We start from the raw sequence: 19,267 nt of genomic DNA on the forward strand, positions 1-19,267 counted from the left end.
GCGGCTACAGGGCCACCACCACCGCCCCAGCCCAGGCCCGGGCCGCTGATGGAGCTTTTCGAGCTCCTTGAGCGTCAACCACAGCTCCTGGAAGCCGGGGTCTAGATTCGGCTTTGGCAAATACATTCGCTAGTCATCTTTAAAAATCGTGGGGATCAAGAGCGCGCAGGCGGGCGGCGAGGCGGCCGCAGGGAAGCAGCCCCACGCCGAGGAAACCCGCACCGCCAACGCTCCCAACTACACCCATCGCAAATCCCGCTGGGAGTGCTCCTGCCTCGCGGGGGAAACGGCTCTGCAGCCAGCGCACGCACCTGAAGGGCCCGAGTGTCCCGCGCGGAGGGGGAGCCGCTTCCTTCCGCCCCTCCGCCCCCGGGTACCGGATCAGGGCAGCGAGCAGCGAGCTGGGCCCCGGGGCGGCCGGCCAGAGGGGACAGGCCGGGGACCGAGGGGGCAGGAGAGGAGGCGGCGTGGGGGAGCGGGAAGCGGCGGCCAGCGGAGGGGAAGGCGGGAGGCGGGAAGGCGGCGGGCCGGGCTGGACGCGCAGAGGGGAGCGGCGCGGGTTCCGTGAAGCGAGAGGAGAGGGCGGCCGGCGCGACGCGGAGAGGCAGGGGGCTGGGAAGGGGCCGAGGCCGGAGCCGGGGCTTGCCTTGGCAGTGGGCTCCGTGAGGCAGAACGGAAAGCGAAAGCGGCGGGGCGGGGCGAGCCCCGCTGGCCCGGGCCTGTCCCGGCGGGGCCGCGCTGCCGCCCGCTGCAGCGGGACGCCAGGCCCGTCCCCCGGCGCGGGGGGACCTCGGCCTCGGCCTTCGCCCGGCGCGGTGGCTCCTCCCGCCCCGCTCCCCTGGGAGAGGGGCTCCGGGCTTCCCCCGGGCCGTCCTCACTTCTCAGGTAATGACCGGCTCCTCACAGCGAAAAAAAGGAAATTACTTTTTAATAGCTGTGCTCCGTCACAGCCCCGCCAAAAAAGAGCCTTAAGTTTCATGGTGACACGAGGTTGTCAGGATCTAAGGAAATTTTGTCCTGCATATAAACTTCAGTGGCATTTCCTTATCTGTCCAATTATTCGGTGTGTTGCATCTCTGCTAATTACGATATCCTGCTGTGGAGCCCTTGCATCCGGCCCAGCAGTCCAGTACATGGTCTGAAGATTGGTACAGTCTTGCTAATTACTCCTGGATGCAGGCTTCAATCCTGCAAAATCATACACCTACCCAGCAGTGCGTGGTGTTTGACATTCACTACCTGAAGAGATCTACATCAAAGCGACGTTTTCCAGTGTAACTGCCTCATAATTGGCACAAAACACAGGCATGGTAACAAACAGCCTTTTGCTTCACAACAGGTCACTGCTTCGATGCGGTGGAGGAGCGTCTGAACGGCGCGGTGGCTCTTGCCGTGTGTCTGCATGCTGCTGCTGAGGCTGGTCTCTGCTTCCTGGGATTACGCCTGTAGCTCCTGGCTGGATACGTAACTAAAGTTTTCTCCTGAAAATCAAACTAATAGAATCCCATGGTTCCTCTCATGCCTTCTGTTAGCTGCTTCTTTTCAAGGAGCCCCCACCACTTCCAAATCTGTAATGGATAATTATGGACAACAGAGATCCTGGAAATGCATAGCTCTTCAAGTAAACGCGTGGAGAGGAGATGAGGAAGACTGTGCTGTCACCAGCAATGACTGGCACTGGCACCTGAACTTCAGGACATCCAAATGTGGTTTCCTGATGATGTATATGGGGGTTACTTAGGAAATCCAGAAAGTATTTGACAGCTCGGACTTTCTATATCTTGATGAAAATGTTTATCCATTGCCGTCTAGTCACCACAGCCGAATTAGCAGACCTAGAAATCGCTTTTTTCTAAAAGTCATTGTATTGCTATTGAAAGAAGTGGTATTATATCTGATAATGCTTGCCAGTTTCCAAGAGTTTACTAATAGATTTGTGTATGGGGAATTTCTGACTCACATAGTTGATGAAACCCGTATTTCTGTTTTCATGTGGGTTGATGGCATTCACAAAGAGAAATGTTGATTCCTCAGTGTGCTGCAGTGCCTTTCTTACTTACCTACATGTTAGATTAACCAATTTTAATGCAGTATAAGGTGCTAGACTTCTCAGAAAATCTTGCTTGTTTTCAGTGATGAGTAAGGGAGAAATCAAAAAGATAGTAGAAGTAGAAAGAAGTATCTTGCTTCAGGGCATAGAGTGATTGCTATCTGGGGAAGGGTCAGGAAGGAAAAAATTTCTCCTGTATAATATTGAACAGCTGGCCGTATGCATTACTGGGCAGCGAGAAGAGCCAGCAGTGTGATACCTATAGCGTCAGCATTCCTTTTCTTATCCCTGGAGACTCACTCTACTCCCTAAAAGCATTAACAATGAAGCCTTTGACTGGATATTTACATTGTAGAAAATGAGTGTTTAACTACCATGTAAGTGGCTGCAGGATGACAATGGAGCATGCCTTTGGGAAATCGAAAGGTAGATAGCAGGTACAAACTAGAGAGCTTGAGGCAACTAAATAGTACCTGTCTGGAATAATAACTGTGTGCTGTGTTCTGCACAACACCTGTGAAAACAAGGATGGGGCTTTGCTGAGACCTGGGAGGCATGCGTGGAGATACTTTCAGGATGGAAGATTTGAGCGACTTGCAAGGTGTTCCCTCCTAAATAACAGTTGTTAAAATTTTATATATTTTGCAAGAAAGGATGGATGGTTTTGATGCTCTGTGGGGTATATGGGGGCTGTGTGTGGTGTTTTGGCACACCACAACTTTATGAAATTCGGTGGAATAGTGCATCTCAGTCAGCTCAGTATATGTGTTTGGGTGGGATTTCTCTGTAATCAGGCAGACATGATGATCTGTTACACATGCCATATTTTACGAATTTTAAACTTGGGTCATTTTTAGGTTACGATACATAATAAACATATTTTGGCACTGGAGATTTCATTGTAGGCTTTGCTGTGCATACTTTCTTCAAGCTTTTGAATTGTAGCAGATCCTCACCAGTTCTTTCTCTGCTCTGTAACAGTGGTGCCTTCTTGGCCTGCTGGTTCTTTTTTCCATTTCTCTCTACTCCCTTTCTCACTTTCTTTTGCTCTATTAGAAGCATTTACAAAATCCCCACGCTCTTAAGTTTTCCTAACACTGGCAACAAAGGACAAACCCTTTTAGTTGTGAAATGTAAACAGTTGTTGGTTGGTTTCCAAAACAGTAAAAAAGTAAAAAGCTACTGTACAAGTTTGGAAGGCAGTCCCTTAGAGGTTTTTCTTCAAGTTTTGGGAGATCCTGGCATTGACAAATCTTTTCCAGCTTTCTTTTGATGTTTTTGCAAACTGGATTTGCCTCTATGCTAAGTTTGATTGGCGCGGAGGGACTATATGAGACAAAAGGCACTGAGCCCAGGTAACTACTTAACCATGTGGTTCAGAGACAGTTACGATGAGGCTGGGCTAGAGTTTGAACTTTTGCAGCACCTTTTTTTTTTCTCAAATAGAGGGAAGATAGGGTTGCCATGATTTGTGGTATCTGGCTTCCTGCTGTTCATGTGGCTGGAAGGGTGTAGCCGCTATTCAGGAGTGACAGAGAAGGTCAGCCCTGACTTGAATGTCTGTTAGGAAGTTACTTCGTATAACTAATGTGTGCTTTTTAGATTCAGATTCAGGATGCAGACGTGCTCCAGGTTTTCTATGCAGTTAATTCAATGAGTTTAAGGAGACTGGAGAGGTAACAATGTTTCTTCCTAATAATTTGCGCTTTCAAGGTACTGACTCCTTTTGCTTTACACGCAACTGCAGTACTTTTAAACCACATTGATTAAGGTTCTACTGTTAAGTAAAGCCTTTTAAGATTTTCATTGATATCAAAGAGCCTTTATAGGGCCTTACTAAAGGAGGAAAAAAGCCACAATGAGCTTTTAACTGAAGAGAAAATGTCTTGCTAAGATTTGTCAAGATAACAAACTTGCACTAGTTTTGTGATTTAATTCCTTACATGATCAAAATGCAGTGCGTACTTTGTGATGAAACCATACAATGCTTGTTTTTCAATAAACTCTTTTTTCTGTTAGCAGCTCAGTTTTAATCCCGGGTGGTGGAGAACAGACCATGCAACAGGACGGTTTTGATGCGCTCGGAAAGGGGGGAATCTTCAATAGACTCCAGCAGAACTGACGCACAATGGATGTGAGGGAGGTAGCATGGCTGGGAAAGACAGTAGCTGTACAGGGCATTGTGGCTTACCGTGCTTCTCTTCTCGAATGTGCTGTAACTTGGGAGAAGCAGGACAACTTGGAAATGTGTTTGCCGACTTCCAGCCAAGCCAGTAATATGTGTCACTCTGAAAAGAAGCAAACAGGCTTTGTATATCTTGAAAGGAAGTAAGTTTTATCTGTGAAATAAAGGGCTTTTAGCTGTCTGACAGGCCTCTTGGAAGGCGCACATAGTCTCATGCTTCTCAGGGACCTCTAGTATGTCCTCTGGGTGCACAGTGCATATGGGCTGTATGCACTGATGTTTCAGGCTGGAGTCCTGTACAAATTGTCTGGCTTTAAGTGGCTCCTGGATGAATGATTTATTCCATAGTTGCCAAGTCTCTCTGGTTTTGTGTGGTTCAGAGATCTCCTGCTTTCGGTGTCTCCCAGAACTCATTTCAGGAGGGCCTTAAGCAATGTATTGTCTGTGCTGGGACAGGAGCAGGTCATGCAGCTTTTTTCTTGCCAAAGTGTGAGATGAGTGCTCTAGCATGGATTCAGCATAGAATGAAGACAATTAGGACTATCTAGAAAATATACAATGTGATGACTTTTGGAGTAGATTAACACAAAGAGGCAGCAGTGAGTAGTGTGCCTGGTGCTAAGTAAGGAGGGGACCGCTTGGACACTGTGGCCCTAATAGAGGTCACTTGCATAAACAGTATGGCAATCTGGGACGAGATGAAAAGCTGTGTGAGAAGAGAACTGGAAGACTTCCAAATTATTTTGGTTCATGTGAGTATGCTAAATAGTATTGTGATGTAGCTTGGTCAACATAAAATCGCTCCTGATCCCAAAAGGAATAATATGAGGTAAGTCAATAGTTATTTTAATACAAAAAGTTATGTTCTGTGAACTTTTTTTTCTAATGAAAATACATCTGTTTATATACTAATATTAATATTTACTTTGAAAGGCCTCAAGTGATTTCAGGACTTTGTGTCATATCCATTGCTCTTCAGATTAGAGACTCTATTTTCAGCACACCAGTTGCTGTCAGTATGCTGTGCCAGTACATTGTCAGCATTCAGTAAAAGCAGTAATAATAAGTTAAGCGGAACTGCGTATCTTTATAGAGAGATGAATAGGAGACTCTCTAAGCATACCCAGAAGGTTTATACAGAATAATTTTGATCAAATTGTTTGTAATTTACAGAAAAGGAAAGTGCTTAGCAGTATCCCAGGACTGCTGCAGGCATGGGAAGAGGTGCAGATGCATGGACGACTAAGCAGACTTTTGCTTTGATTAAGATAACTGTTAGCTGTTATGGAGTCCTGCAGCTGGAGGTATTATGATTAGGTAAGATGTAAATCTCAAATCCTGACCATTTGTAGCCAGTAGAATTTAGTAGCTTCTTTTGTTCAGAGCAGACTTCATAACCCTCGTAACTTGCTTGAATCCTAATATCAGGCATGATAATTTCTTATTGTTATTTAGCTAAGGAAATGTTATATTTTGATCTATCTCAGCCTGCATGCTCTTTGTGAACACTGTTAAATAGCTGCTTTGTTCATTCTATTCAAAAGTGAATGGTTCTTTTCCAAAGTTTTTCCTGTAAGAGATAGATATTTGGATTTGTACCCATCATGTTTAGAACTCTGTGAAATAAGAGGCCCTGCCCATCTCTCTGTGTGTGCTTCTACACCTGGAGAGGGAGTGGTAGGTTGGTGAAACAGAAAGACATGAGAAATGAGTGGGCTCTGCTCTCTTGCCCATAACATACAAGGTGAAACTGAGCTGGCACCAAGGGAAAAAAATAATGACTTGGCTGGGGCAATGGCGATGTACCTCTTCTAGATCCAGCAAAGGGCCAGGAAGCTCCAAACCCATCTCTGGCCTGTGTCTCTGATGGTACGTCCTTCTAACATAAGGGTGTTCCTAAACACAGGGTAGTCCTCCATGAGGTCACTGGCTGCATATCAGAGTGGGGAGAGACTATGATAAAGTGCTGCTGCTGTATATACTTTTCATCCTGGGCTTATGACGAGTGGCTTTACAACAAAACTGAAATACTAAATGATCAGACTCTAACATTCACATGGACATGATTCGTTTCTGTGAGTTCACTCTTCTATTTAGAGAAAGATATTGCTACTCCCCTCCCTTACGCACTGACACAGTTGCCAAAATAACCGCTCTTACTAACTGGCAGCTTTAAAAGCCAGCCTGCAGCTGACTTTGAAACAGAAGGTCACCAAACCGAGCAACAGACTTCAATTCAGAGCTTTAATGGGAGCCATTGACCACAGCAAAAGGCCTTGACTGGAGTGTCTAGAGCGTGCTTTGCACGGGCCAAAGAGCCACTTTCATACTCTTTGAACCTTTTGTATAAACCTATATATTTTTGACTCTGTGGATTTCAAGATGAATGTGCAGCCGTGTGCTAGATGTGGCTATGGGGTTTACCCTGCTGAGAAGATTAACTGTATAGATCAGGTCAGTTCTCTTTCTTTATTATTTTCGACTATAATAAATGTATAGATTCACACTTTCAACACAGTGCAAATCTCGGTTCCAAAAATTCTTTACTCATAACTGAGTTCAGAACTGAAATGAGTTAATAATAGACATATATTTAAAGAAGAATTCTTCAAATTAGTGAAATGAATGTTAAGGATCAATATTGAGATGTAAAACTCAGCAGAATAGTAATGAAATACAAATCATGTCTGTTTGGTTTCTGTTTGTGGTATTTCCAGACATGGCACAAAGCCTGTTTTCACTGCGAAGTATGCAAGATGATGTTAACAGTAAACAACTTTATTAGCCATGAGAAAAAGCCTTACTGTCAAGCGTAAGTGTATTTCCTTTTCTCTTTTTCAAAGCAAAGGTTAAAAATGCCAAATCATGTTAAAGTAATAGAAGATCACCATTTGGACTCAGCCCGGTCCCATGTGTGATACAAACTTATGTATCGTTAGTGTCTTGATGCATATCTTTGGATTTACATGAATCACAAATGATGGGAAGCTCTTGTTACTGTGTGTAAAGCTTCCTCATTTGTCCAGTGTGTTAAAAGATACCAAATTGTGTTCCATTTCATTATTGTGGAAAGAAGATAAACCCAACCGTAAAATTCAGTGCTTTCTAAATCAGTGGTTAAGAGTTAACAAGGTTGAGCTAGTCATCAGGAAAATGTATAAAATGCAGATTTTGGAGTTGGTTTGTTCTAAGAAGTTTTTATTTTATAATGATCAATTCCTGTCAAATTTGTCAGCAGAAAAAGGAGAGATGACAGTTGGTTTTTATTCTATTATTCTCTTTTGTTATTAGAAACATAGCATTGATATGACGATCATTAAAATTAATTTTGCTCTAGGCACCTACTCCATACAATAATAACTTGAATGTAATCTGAGATCTGTGTGTGAGTGGGGGAAAAGTTGTGTATAGAGGGGTGGAGGCTGGCATTGTGTTTTTGAGTGCTCAAAGAGAACCTTTCTGGTGGGCTGTCTGGTATATTCCTAATATCCTTTTCTGCTTTCCTTTTGTAGGCATAATCCAAAAACCAATGCATTCACAAGCGTATTTGACACACCAATAAATATAAATGCAAAAAAACTGTCGGAAGTGGTAAGTGAGGTAAGCAACTTGAGGGCCAAATGTATTTAGTTTTGTTTTACATTTTCGTATCATAGTCGTGTCTTGTTTTAGAAATGCATTCTTTACATAATGTAGACATGTATTCTTTACTTACCCACATGTGTTCTTTTAGAGCAGTAAGATCTCAGCCCAGGTTTGAATCATAATTTTTAAAATGCATTCACTCATAAGAAAGAAAGGTTAGGTCTGAATTTGCTTCTACTTTCAGAAAGAAAAATGGGTAGCAGTTTCTCATCTGCCATGTCCGATAATCTACATGGAAGCATTGTTTGCACAAACTGCCCAGAGCTATGTAGACTTAGTAACTAAATCTTGGGGGCTTACACAGCCATTTGAAACAAGAATGACCTACTTGATTTATGATGTCTTCTGAAACTGATACTAAAGGGCACAAACCAAAAAATAAATTCCCTCTTGGTAGGATGTAGGCAAGAGTTCTCATAAATACTTTGTCAAGTATTTCTGACAACCTGAGATGATATTTCCCTTTTGTGAGAAACCATAAAGTCCAGGGAACTTCGCATGGTTTTGCTGAGAATGCTTTGGTAAAGCTCTCAGGACGGAATAGTTTTCCATGCCCTTTCAGCTGATCTCTAAAAGGCTGCTGTGCCCCTGCAAACCTCGAGGGGTGCTCAAAGTCTTCTTTCCTTTCAAATGCCATTCTTTTCTGTCTTGCATTGTTTTCCTCCACATACATTTGTTTCAAACTTACATTTCTAAGAATATAATGAAATGAGAATCACAGAAACAGCCAGTAATTCATAGCTATCTCAATTCCATAGGTACTACTGTTTTCTTGAATGTCATGTCTTTTGATACTCTAAAATAGTGCTATTCATTGCACGACTAAGTGAACTAATGTTTAATTGTGATTAGTCATCATTAAAACGAAAGAATAAAGTTATATTTCTTAGATTATAGTATATTAAATTAATTCTGATGTTCTGTATTAGCTGTACAAAGTTGATGTACATTAATAGCCTTCATCAGACGCTGTATCTTTTGTCATTCTTGTACAGTATTCTTATGCATAAGTTTTTGCAATATCACAAGCAGTAACTATTTCAGCAGTGACTATCACACTTTAAACTGTGTGTGACAGATCTGGTTAGGAATGAGTTTGGGATTACTGCAGGCTCTATTTCTGTTTTTAGGCAGTGATATGAGACTCTGATACTTCCAGTGCATGTGAATATACATGTCAGACAAATTATAGCTCAAAGATCACTTTCCCTTGTTTTTTATACCTAAAGCACCTTCTGTCCTTTTCAATCACATAATAAGGTTCTGCTCCAGAGAGAAAATTGCTAAGGGTAGTAAAGAAGCTGATTCTGCAGTACTTACTTAAAGGGAGTACTTCTGTAGAAATTTTTAGTGCACTAGAACTTTTTCATTGGTGAATATATAAAATAATGCTAACTTCGGAAAAGGTTTCAATTGCTACTGTAGTTTGTTGTGGTTTTTTAGATAAGATTATTTCTTATACATAAAATGTAACGTTTCTTCATTCCTAACATGATGTTCTCAGATAAGTCTTACATTGAGACACTGACTCGAATGCAGAGATAAAAATTCAGCTCACTTCCTCTACACAGAATTTCTATGTGAGCAGACAAATCATTCATCTCTCTGTAGCTCTGTATTTAATTTATAAAATGGGAATAATGACACATGCTCAGTGATTTTTCTGTCCAGTCAATTTTGCGCTCTTCAAGGCAGGGACTGTTATTTTTTGCATCGGTAGAGTGAGTTGTATAACAGAGCTGTGATTTCAGTTGGATTTCTGTATGCTGTCACGATAAAAGTAACAGTAGGAAAATGATGAGCCAGGACTAAATATAGTAGTCATTTACATTTACGCAGTCATAATAGTTTGTGGACACTGTGCAGGGAACTAGGAGGGTAGAACATTGCCCACTAGGTAATAGTTCTTTCATCTAATGCTGCATCAATATGTTCTGCTTAAAATTTCTTAGGGATTTCGATCCTCATAGATTATTTCCCCTAAAAGTATTATCTAAGGACTGAATTATTCTTTCCTAACTTCATTGCAGATTTCAGGTCTAATATGCTGCTCCTTTGTAGATGCGCAGCTGCAATAATAGCAGAAATCTTAGGTGGAAACTGGGTATGGACTGGAGAGTAGAGTTTTGACCTTAGGGATAAATGCAATCTTTTCATTTCATGAAAACTCCTTTGCCAAGAATAAGTGGCATGGAGGAAGGAGTTATGCAGTTTTTGCGTGGCATAGGGCTACAGGCTGTGTGGCCTTTTTGTACATAAGCAGAGTGTAAGTTGTATTGGCCTGAAAAAGAAGGAGGAGGAAAAGACAGATAGTTTTGCAAGCTCTAAGAAGCTGGTTGGTATTTTCTTGTGGGCTGTGGAGATTTGGTGGATCAGGTGTGCTTGTCATAGTCCCTCAGTTTTTGCATTCATATAATATATAAATGTGTCTTCAGGGAAAAATTATTAGTTGGCACTGAAAACTAGGCTTGTCTGTAGCAATTGGAGATCTAACACACAGACACAGGTAAACTTTATAACTAGAGTAAATCATTGTGAACTGACGTGTTGATGCTGGCACCCAGAGAATTAGTTTTGTGGAGTCACATTGTTCTTCTTGTGTTGATGTTGATGATTTTTGCACTGAGGCAGATGAAGGAACTGACATAGCTGAAAGCGAACACAGCAAAAGCCTACATACTAATTCCCTGATCTAATTTGCCCCATGGCTGCATGTAATGGTGTCAGTGTGTGACAGACAAGAGGAAGGGTTGCCTAGTAGGGGCCAGAGGTGTTTTTGGAAATGGCCTTCCTTTAGACTGGTTTAAGATGCAGCCAAAACTAGCAGGCACTGAAGTGCATTTGTTATGGTGTCAAATGCACTGGTTTTGTTGTTTTGTCTTGTATTCATCTCCTTTTGTTGCTGCAGTTCATGCAGACTCCATATCACTGTGGACTAAGAGGGTGTGTTCACCTTGTTTGTCTTCCTTCTTGTTCTTTTCCTTAAGAGGGAGGTGTATTAGTCTGTACTAACAAACTGCTAATACTAAGTCAATTTTTTTTTTAGATAAAGTATCGAGAAGAGGGTGAACAATTCAAATCAGTCTTTCAATGGGATGTAAGGTCCAGAGAAATTGAAGCTGCCTATAAAGCCCAACAGCTGGCCACTCAGGTAAGAAACATCCCTCAAGTCTCCAAGCTACTAGCCTGCAGAAGACCAAGGATCGGCCTCGGCAGTCATGATAGGGTTTTACTCACAACATTTTGATGCTAAAAAAACATTGCTTCTCATTTGGCTAAACTGTTCAAGGCGTCATAGCTTGATTATAGCTTAAGGTGCAAGAATCAGAAGATGAGGAAGGAAGAGTATCTATACAGTTTGTATAGCTGTTCGGACCGTTGAGTGTACAGCGATACTCAATGTGTCTTCTTTCTGCTGACACTGAAGATTCACAACAAGTGGTCTGATTCTCAGGGGGGATTATTTGAGTCTCACTCCAGGATCCTAGATCCTGTCATCTTGAGGTCTGTTCTTGTTACACAAGCGCTGCCCTTTTATTCTGAAAGTATGTGGAGTGTAGGCCTTGTCCTTTACCTCTGCAGAGAGTAAATTTCACTTCCACAGCATTGCGTATGTTTCCTTTTTTTCTGTCACATCAGCTGTTTGTGTATTAAAACAGGGGTGAAGATTGGTAGTTATTTAATTTTTGTTTTGTAGAATGCTTACTATGCTGCCTATGAGGAGGGAAAATCATGGTACTCGGGAACCATCCCAGATCCTGAGATGGTCAGGATAACACAGGCACCGAGGACTCTGAGTGATGTAAGTGGGCTGATGGTTGGTATAGCTTTGTTTTCATGGGCTATCATATTCTGAGGACTCACCAGTGCAGCAAAGCCAACTTTTGATAAAATGTTACCAAAGCAGAGACTGACATGTTTGCTCCTGTCAATAACAATCTTTAACTATGTAAGTGATTCAAGTCACATAACAATACTGTTGCCCTTGCTGGAAATCATACATTTCTATATTTATGTAATTGAGAAGCACTTCAATTACTGACCAGTGATAGATGAGATGACCTTGATTATATCCTAATCTAGCAGGCAGTGATGTTTCCTTCAGTAGAACAGCACTCATGATAGAAAATGCGTCATATATTCCATAGACTAGACCTTTTATTGACCATATTTCCATGACTGATAAAAACCACTTCTGAATTATGACCAATTATCTATGCCCATGCAATAGGTTAGTGACTCAATCAACACAGCCAATTAACAGTTGATAATTTATATGAATGGGCAGTGTTTTCTGTTGTATGTGGGAAATATTTCTACCTAACAAATGTATAAGTTCTTTAATTTGTTTACTTTTAAATAAAGTGATACATACCTTTAGGAAGCAGACATTAAACGAAGAATCACGTTAAACTACAGTGCTTCTGTAACAACAAAAGAAAAAAATGTTCGTTTTCTAGTTTCAATATACAGAAGAATATGAGCCGCGGAGAGGCAAAGGCAGCTTTCCTGCTATGATCACTCCAGGTTATCAGGTTGCTAAGAGAGCCACCCAACTAAGCAGTAACGTAAGTTGCACTTTTTTAAATTATATGTTAGACTTTTGAATTTGGAGAGTCCTGGTTTTAAGGCATTCACTTTACACAGTAGGTTCTGTGATGAATATGTGCTGTACTATTAATTCTACAAAGTGAGAAAACTTCAACATGATGCAGGAAACAGGGTCAACAAACTATTTGTCTTGGGAAGACCATCATAGAGGATACAAGGCAATGCAGAAATTTCCTGAAAGATATAGCAACTTTTGCTGTAATTGATCACAACCTGAAAAAGATTGTGAATCGCTTTAAAATGTTTATTTAATTAATTCCTTTTATTTTCACTTTATGGCTTTATTAATCTATTTATTTACATATGATATTTTTTGCTTCCTTTATTATTTGAAGTTAAACACTTCATTTATACTTATATTAACCTATATTTATATTTATATTGAATAAAAATAATGTTAATTAATATATAATCTACTTTAAATACATGCACAGAAAATTGCTTATTTATAAAAATAACAATTCAACTGAAAAATACCAAGTAAGAATAAATCCTGTAGAAATGATTTTAAAGTATTGCATTGTTTTCTGCAAACACTGTCTGCGTTGTCAGTGCACTATGATCTTAGTGTTTTGAGCCAATAATGACTATTCACATAATATTTTAATCAAATGTATGGCTCACATAAATCTAGTATAATCTGAAAATTTGATTATCTGCGTTCATTTCTGTCTGCTTCTGGCATTCACTTTAAGGAAGTTGGACCTTAAATATACCAATAGCTTGACTGTACAGTGGAGAGTGTCATGACTGCTGTTGCTCATATTCTCTCAAAGCCTTCTGATAGAACATGTGTATTTGCTGCTTATTGTTTGTAATGTGTGTTTTATGTCTTCTTCTTCAGGTAGAATATAAGCGGGGACATGAAGAGAGAGTTTCGAAGTTTACCTCTGTTGTAGACACTCCAGATATACTTCATGCAAAGGTTGGAGGACAGCTTTCAAGTGATGTAAGTGAAAGAAAATAGGTTGACCCGTTTTTGACTTTGCAAGTGGCTCTTAGGACATTTATAAACCACTTAAAAATACAAATATAGAGAAAAGTAAGAAATTAATATTTAAAAGGCAGATTCTTGAAATGTGTATTACCTTAAAATATTCTTGATGCATTTTAATATCAAGTATTTAATACTTCCAGTTATAAAGACCGTACTCAGTTCTAGACCATTTCAGGGACTAGCTGGCTGTCAGAATTGAAGACAGAGAACTAGTCTGTTCTATACCCAGCAACTAGGTGTCCTAGAAAGTAAAGAAGGAAGCTGCCTGACTCTAATATAAATAGAGCAGGCATCTTGCAGACAACTTTAGTATTTTCTTTAAACAACTATGATCCATCCTATACCTTGAATGAGACACAGAGGTCTTGTAGAAGATAGTCCACCATGTAGTTAAAGATTACATTGTAAAGATTCAGACTTCATGGTTCATCTTCCTTTTGGCAGATGACAGCCTTCGAACTTCTGACTTTGCAACTTTAAGAATTGATTATGTGTGCAATCCAGATACATTTGATCTAATTGCTCCTGAACTGTCTTGGATTTTTACAGTTGAAATACACAGAAGACTTTGAAGAACGGAAAGGGAAAGGCAGCTTTCCTGCTATGATCACTCCAGCTTATCAAATAGCCAAGAGAGCGAATGAATTAGCCAGTGATGTAAGTGTCTAAAGCAAAATTTGTTTTTTGGGAAGAAAATAATAAATCCTCACACATATTTTGGATTAAAATGTTTACTGGCAGAAATTCCATGAGCATTGTGGAGTTATGCTAGCAGTGCACTTCATACTTAGATTTTCAAGTGATTGTCTTTTGCAGGGACAAAGTTGAGTTTTATGCGCAAAGAGGAAAATAGGCTTTTTTTTTTTGTGAATCAACGCTGTGGATTTCTGTGGGCGAAAGCATCCCCTTTACCCAGCCTCCTGTTGCATTCTGCTGAGAAGAAAGACAATAAGGAGTCAGCTGGAGGTCTTTGATTTCGTTCTACCCAACCCAGTATGAGTTAGAGTGGTTGAAGTGCAGCTCTGATTTACACAGCCACAATATTTCTGGGTGACCTTGTATCAGGGGAAGGCTGTGTTTGCAGAGCTCTGCTTTGCCATGACTTTCCATGCGCCCAGTCGGTCCTTGCAGCTCATTCTTCTATTCCTTCTTTTGTGCTGTTGCAGGATGAGGCTTTTATAAGTGCAAGAATCTAGCTCCTTCTATATATAAAGTATATAAACACATACACAAACACATGCATACATTTGACATAGGTATAGATTTATAAATATAGCTTTCTATTCCACTTATTTTACTCTCCTTACTGTTGTGGTTTTTTGGTTTTTTGTTTTTTTTTTAAACTCCTTCATGTATTGATCTTTATTGGCTTTCTTTTCCTCTCCAGACATAACAAAACCACAACACCTCTCCATTCTTGAAAAAGCATTGTAAAAAGACATCAGTATTGCTTCAAAATGTACAGTTAATTGTGTTTTGTTGGAGACTGAAAAAAAAGCTCTTTTTTTGGAGAAGATAACATATTGTGCTAACTCAATAGAAGTCACCTTAAAACATTATTAAGAGTCATTGAGGAAAATAACAGATCTGTAATTTTGAAGGCAAAAGCAATTGACTGTAAAACATTTAAATTTTTTTGTTTGCCTTTGATCTATGGCAAACCATTTATGTCAGCAAATGCATGGCAATTAAAGGGCAGCATCAGATTATAGGCATTTTTTTGACTTCAGCAAAGGTAGTGCAAATTTTGATCTAACTTGAAGGTTGATTGCCTAAAATTTTCTTGATCATTGGGGAGATCAGCTTCTTTCAGAAACAAGCCTATTTATTAATGGTTTTCAGATGACCCTGTGGTAAAAAAAGTGCTCTGTGATAACCATGAATTTACATTACAATAAGTTTTATTTTCTTAGCCTGCTGGAGCATCAAGGATTAGCCACTGACAAGCAGAGGGTACTGAACGTGCTGAACTAATGGTCTGAGTTGAAATGGCAAGTCCCATGTTCCTAATGAATTATTAAAAAGTACACCACTATTTTTGTTTTTATATCCTGAAGTGGCATATTTGACTTCTGTAGGTTGGTGGCAATGACAATTTTATAGTCAACATGTGGGTGTACGTGATTATTATTTATTATGCAGCATCTGGGTACTAGACTAAATTTATCCAGATTATTCTTTTCCTTTTCTTTGTTTCTGTTAGGTAAAGTATCATCAAAGATATGAAAAAGAGATCAAGGGAAAAGCCAGCCATACAGCTGAAACAGATGTTACTTTTGCAAGAGAAAATGTAGATCAATATGGCCAGGTATGCAACATCCAAGAGATACCCATTCTGACGTTGATCATTACTATGGCTGGTTGCTCAAGACTTTAGAAACTGCAGTGAGACCTTTTTTCACTTAGCTTTCCTGTATGAGAAAGCAAGGTTTCAAAGGAAAAGATGGTGTGCAACAGCACCATGCTCTGAATGTGTAGCATATTTGGTGTTGGCACTTGCAAGATGAGACTACAGTGTGCATGCACTGCCACTGCATGATCCTTGTGGTAGGATCGTTCCAAAAGGTAAGCCTTACCTTGGCAAATGTTATCCGTGTACCTGTATACACTATGCATTTCTATTGTGGTGGTGTTACATATCACACTGAAATGTGTTTACTTGTGGAAACTTTCCCATTTCATGAGAAAGAAAATGTGAATTCAGTTAGGAGAAAAAGCAAAAGGGCTGTGAAACGGTAGATAGTAGTTAAGCATCTCTTCACTGCCAGGTTGGATGAGGCTTTGAGCAGTCTGGTGTAGTGGAGGGTGTCCCTGTCCATGGCAGGGGTGTTGGAACTAGATAATCTTTGAGGTCCCTTCCAACCCTAACTGTTCTATGATTCTATGATTCTATTTTTAGAAATCTTAGAAGCTTTGCAGCTCTAAATATGTGCAAGTGGCACTGAAGACCATACACAATCTCTTAGATTCCAACTCTTCTACAAAAGTGGTATTGTAAACTGGACAAATTGTAGTTCTGCATTTGTGGAACCAAATAGGCTTTAGTTCTGCTTTGGTCTGTGGCATTCGTTTTGATTTTATTTCTTTTTTAAGGGAATGCAGTTATTTTTTTGGTCTCCCAAAATGCATCCAAAGTTCTATTCCAATTAAGTTAGGGAAATAGTACAGCTAAATAGAACTGAAACAGCTAAAGAGAATTTGAAAGGAATTGAATAGTGGTTTTGTATAACGCAGAATTATATGATTAGTCTTAGGTATTTCATCCTAGCTCCTCATGAGACCCGTATACTTTGGAGAAATGAAGGAACAGTGACTATATCATCCAAAGACATTTGGGAGTTTTATGTTATTTCACTTCTGTCCAAACCTACATCTTGTAATGTGTGAAAAGCAAACCATTCTTTAGAATATGAGTTTAGAACATGCAGCCTTCAATTAGTTTCTGTCTTTTGAACTACTACAAGTTTTAGTAAGAATAAACAAATAAAATGAATTTGAAAAAGCGCTAATTGCATTTTCAAGCATTGGAATGCTGCTATCTTTTGAATTAATTTAATATTTTTTTCTTTGAAAGTATCTTTGAAATTTCAGTCACAGACTTCAAATTTAATTCGAGTTTTAATCTTCATAGATTGGATTCTGATATTTTTATTCAAATAAAATAGAGCCACTGAAATTAATGGATCTTTCTGAGTAAGGTGTGACTTAACATGGGTAAAGGGATTAGATTTCTATCTGCCGAGATCATGAGAGTACATCATACAGATATATATATAAAAAACATGAGACAATTAAGGAATCTTACTCTAAAATTCCTGTGTGCTGAATGCCTGTTTTGTTCATGTTTAAAAATCTTAGAAGTGGCTAAAATTAATTATCTGAAACTTTGAAAATACTGTTTTGTAATATGAGCAATATTAGAAATTATTTAAAAATGTATTTGAGAAAGAAGAAAAAGAAAATGGCAAGGTAGTCTGAAGAATTTGGGCTCATGAATGACATTTTAAAAAACTAACTCAGCTAATTAGTAAAGGACATTTTTTATTTTCCATGCCTGTTTATGGAATAGTTTAGATGCAGTAACTATAGTTACATTGTATTGTTCACAAACTGATGATATGACCTATCTTATCATGTGACACTGATGGTGCACAAAATGACCTACAATGGATTGTTTTTCATTGAGAATTCACAAGAGAGATAGCCCAAATATTTATAGACCTTTCTGTCTCTACTCTCCATGACATTATTGACATGCCACACATTCTTTTTTCGCCTAAACTGGCTCTTTACTACAAAAGATTTACAAAATATTATAGAGAAGATACATTACACTGTATCTTACTTGTTTGTATACTTACTATATTCTCCCCAGATCTTGCCATACTAAACTTTGGCATGGCCATTATGTATTGTATTACCATTTTAGAAAAAGCTCCAGTATTTTGTTATTAAATTATCAAAAGGCTTTTCAAATTATCAAACATTTACACATAGACGTATCTGAAGATAGATTTAAGATAATTAATTCTGCAACAACTGTTTTTTCAAAATCAAGCAAATGGAATTTTATCATTTTGTTCCCTAAGGAGTTTAACACTTTAATATCTAGATTTTTGTGCTTCATTAATGAGTCTCTTTTCAAAATATATCACTACACTAGAGAAATAGTATTTTTGGTCAGTTATGATGTGAGAAATGGCCATGGAGAGATCAAGAGTCTTCTGTCACACCACAGAGTAAGGCTGACCCTACACTAAGCTTGGAAAGTTTAAGCAAATCTCCTGGCTACCCAAACCATTAGATGTGTTTTCCAGGGAAACATATATTGACAAAGAGAGAGGCTGGCAGGTATCTCTGTAAGAACTGAGGTGAGATTAGAAGGATGTATATCATTGTATATTTGAATGCTATCTTGACCACAGCTAATTGATACCTAAATTTCCCTCAAAATGCAACACATATAATTTAACAGGCACGGTTAATTTAATGAGTTATTTTATTCTTACAGTTGGTCATTTTATTATCTTTTTCGTAAAAAAAAATAAAATGAAGCAATGAACTTTTCTACTGACAAGGACTATGGGGCTTTGTAAAATCACCCATGGCCCCACCTGCTCATGTATGATGAGTAAACACTCTGAATTTTCTTCAGGATTATATGGATGAGTATGAAGAACGCAGAGGGAAAGGAAGCTTTCCTGCTATGATCACTCCAGCTTATCAAAATGCCAAGAAAGCAAATGAATTGGCAAGTGATGTAAGTATGAAACTTGAATCAATACAATTCATAAACAATTAAAACCAGCAGTTTGTCAGAGCAGTGCCTGGGAGGAGAATGCTAAAATTACACTTGAGAAGTAAACAACAATGACATTTCATGACATTGCTGGAAACTGGATAGCTCAGGGGATTAATAATATCCATTAGTAGATGGGGACACAGCTCTAACTTGCATGAGGGAAGAAATGGATGTAGCAACTAATGGGGATCCCTACTGTTAGGTTAACCCTCCTGGCAAATCTGCACCTGTATTATTAATGAAACCTTCAACTGCCTTAATCATTCTGTGGACTACTGTGGTATTCCCAGTAGTGAATAAATGGAGGATGAATGAGCTGAACTGGTTTTGATATTTTGATGTATCATGCCTCTAGCACAAATCATGTGGAGGAAAAGAAACCATAAAGTACAATGCTATCACTTTACAAGACTAAGCTTATTTCTAGACTGGGGATTTTTAGGTTTGGTGGTAAGCTAAAGAATCAGCAAAAAAGGT

General features: G+C 39.3%; 1 protein-coding gene across 1 annotated transcript in view; it reads left to right on the forward strand.

The window, feature by feature from the left end:
• Positions 1 to 6,617: 6,617 nt before the first annotated feature.
• Positions 6,618 to 19,267, forward strand: part of NRAP (nebulin related anchoring protein) — a 52,129-nt gene continuing 39,479 nt past the window's right edge. Inside the window, exons 1-10 of the mRNA XM_086617054.1 lie at positions 6,618 to 6,689; positions 6,953 to 7,047; positions 7,748 to 7,835; positions 10,927 to 11,031; positions 11,578 to 11,682; positions 12,341 to 12,448; positions 13,336 to 13,440; positions 14,038 to 14,145; positions 15,692 to 15,796; positions 18,644 to 18,748. Coding sequence (XP_086473180.1) covers positions 6,618 to 6,689; positions 6,953 to 7,047; positions 7,748 to 7,835; positions 10,927 to 11,031; positions 11,578 to 11,682; positions 12,341 to 12,448; positions 13,336 to 13,440; positions 14,038 to 14,145; positions 15,692 to 15,796; positions 18,644 to 18,748 — 996 coding nt within the window. The remainder of the gene's footprint in view (positions 6,690 to 6,952; positions 7,048 to 7,747; positions 7,836 to 10,926; positions 11,032 to 11,577; positions 11,683 to 12,340; positions 12,449 to 13,335; positions 13,441 to 14,037; positions 14,146 to 15,691; positions 15,797 to 18,643; positions 18,749 to 19,267) is intronic.

This window comes from Tauraco erythrolophus, chromosome 9, assembly GCF_009769465.1.
Source record: "Tauraco erythrolophus isolate bTauEry1 chromosome 9, bTauEry1.pri, whole genome shotgun sequence".
Lineage (NCBI taxonomy): Eukaryota > Metazoa > Chordata > Aves > Musophagiformes > Musophagidae > Tauraco > Tauraco erythrolophus.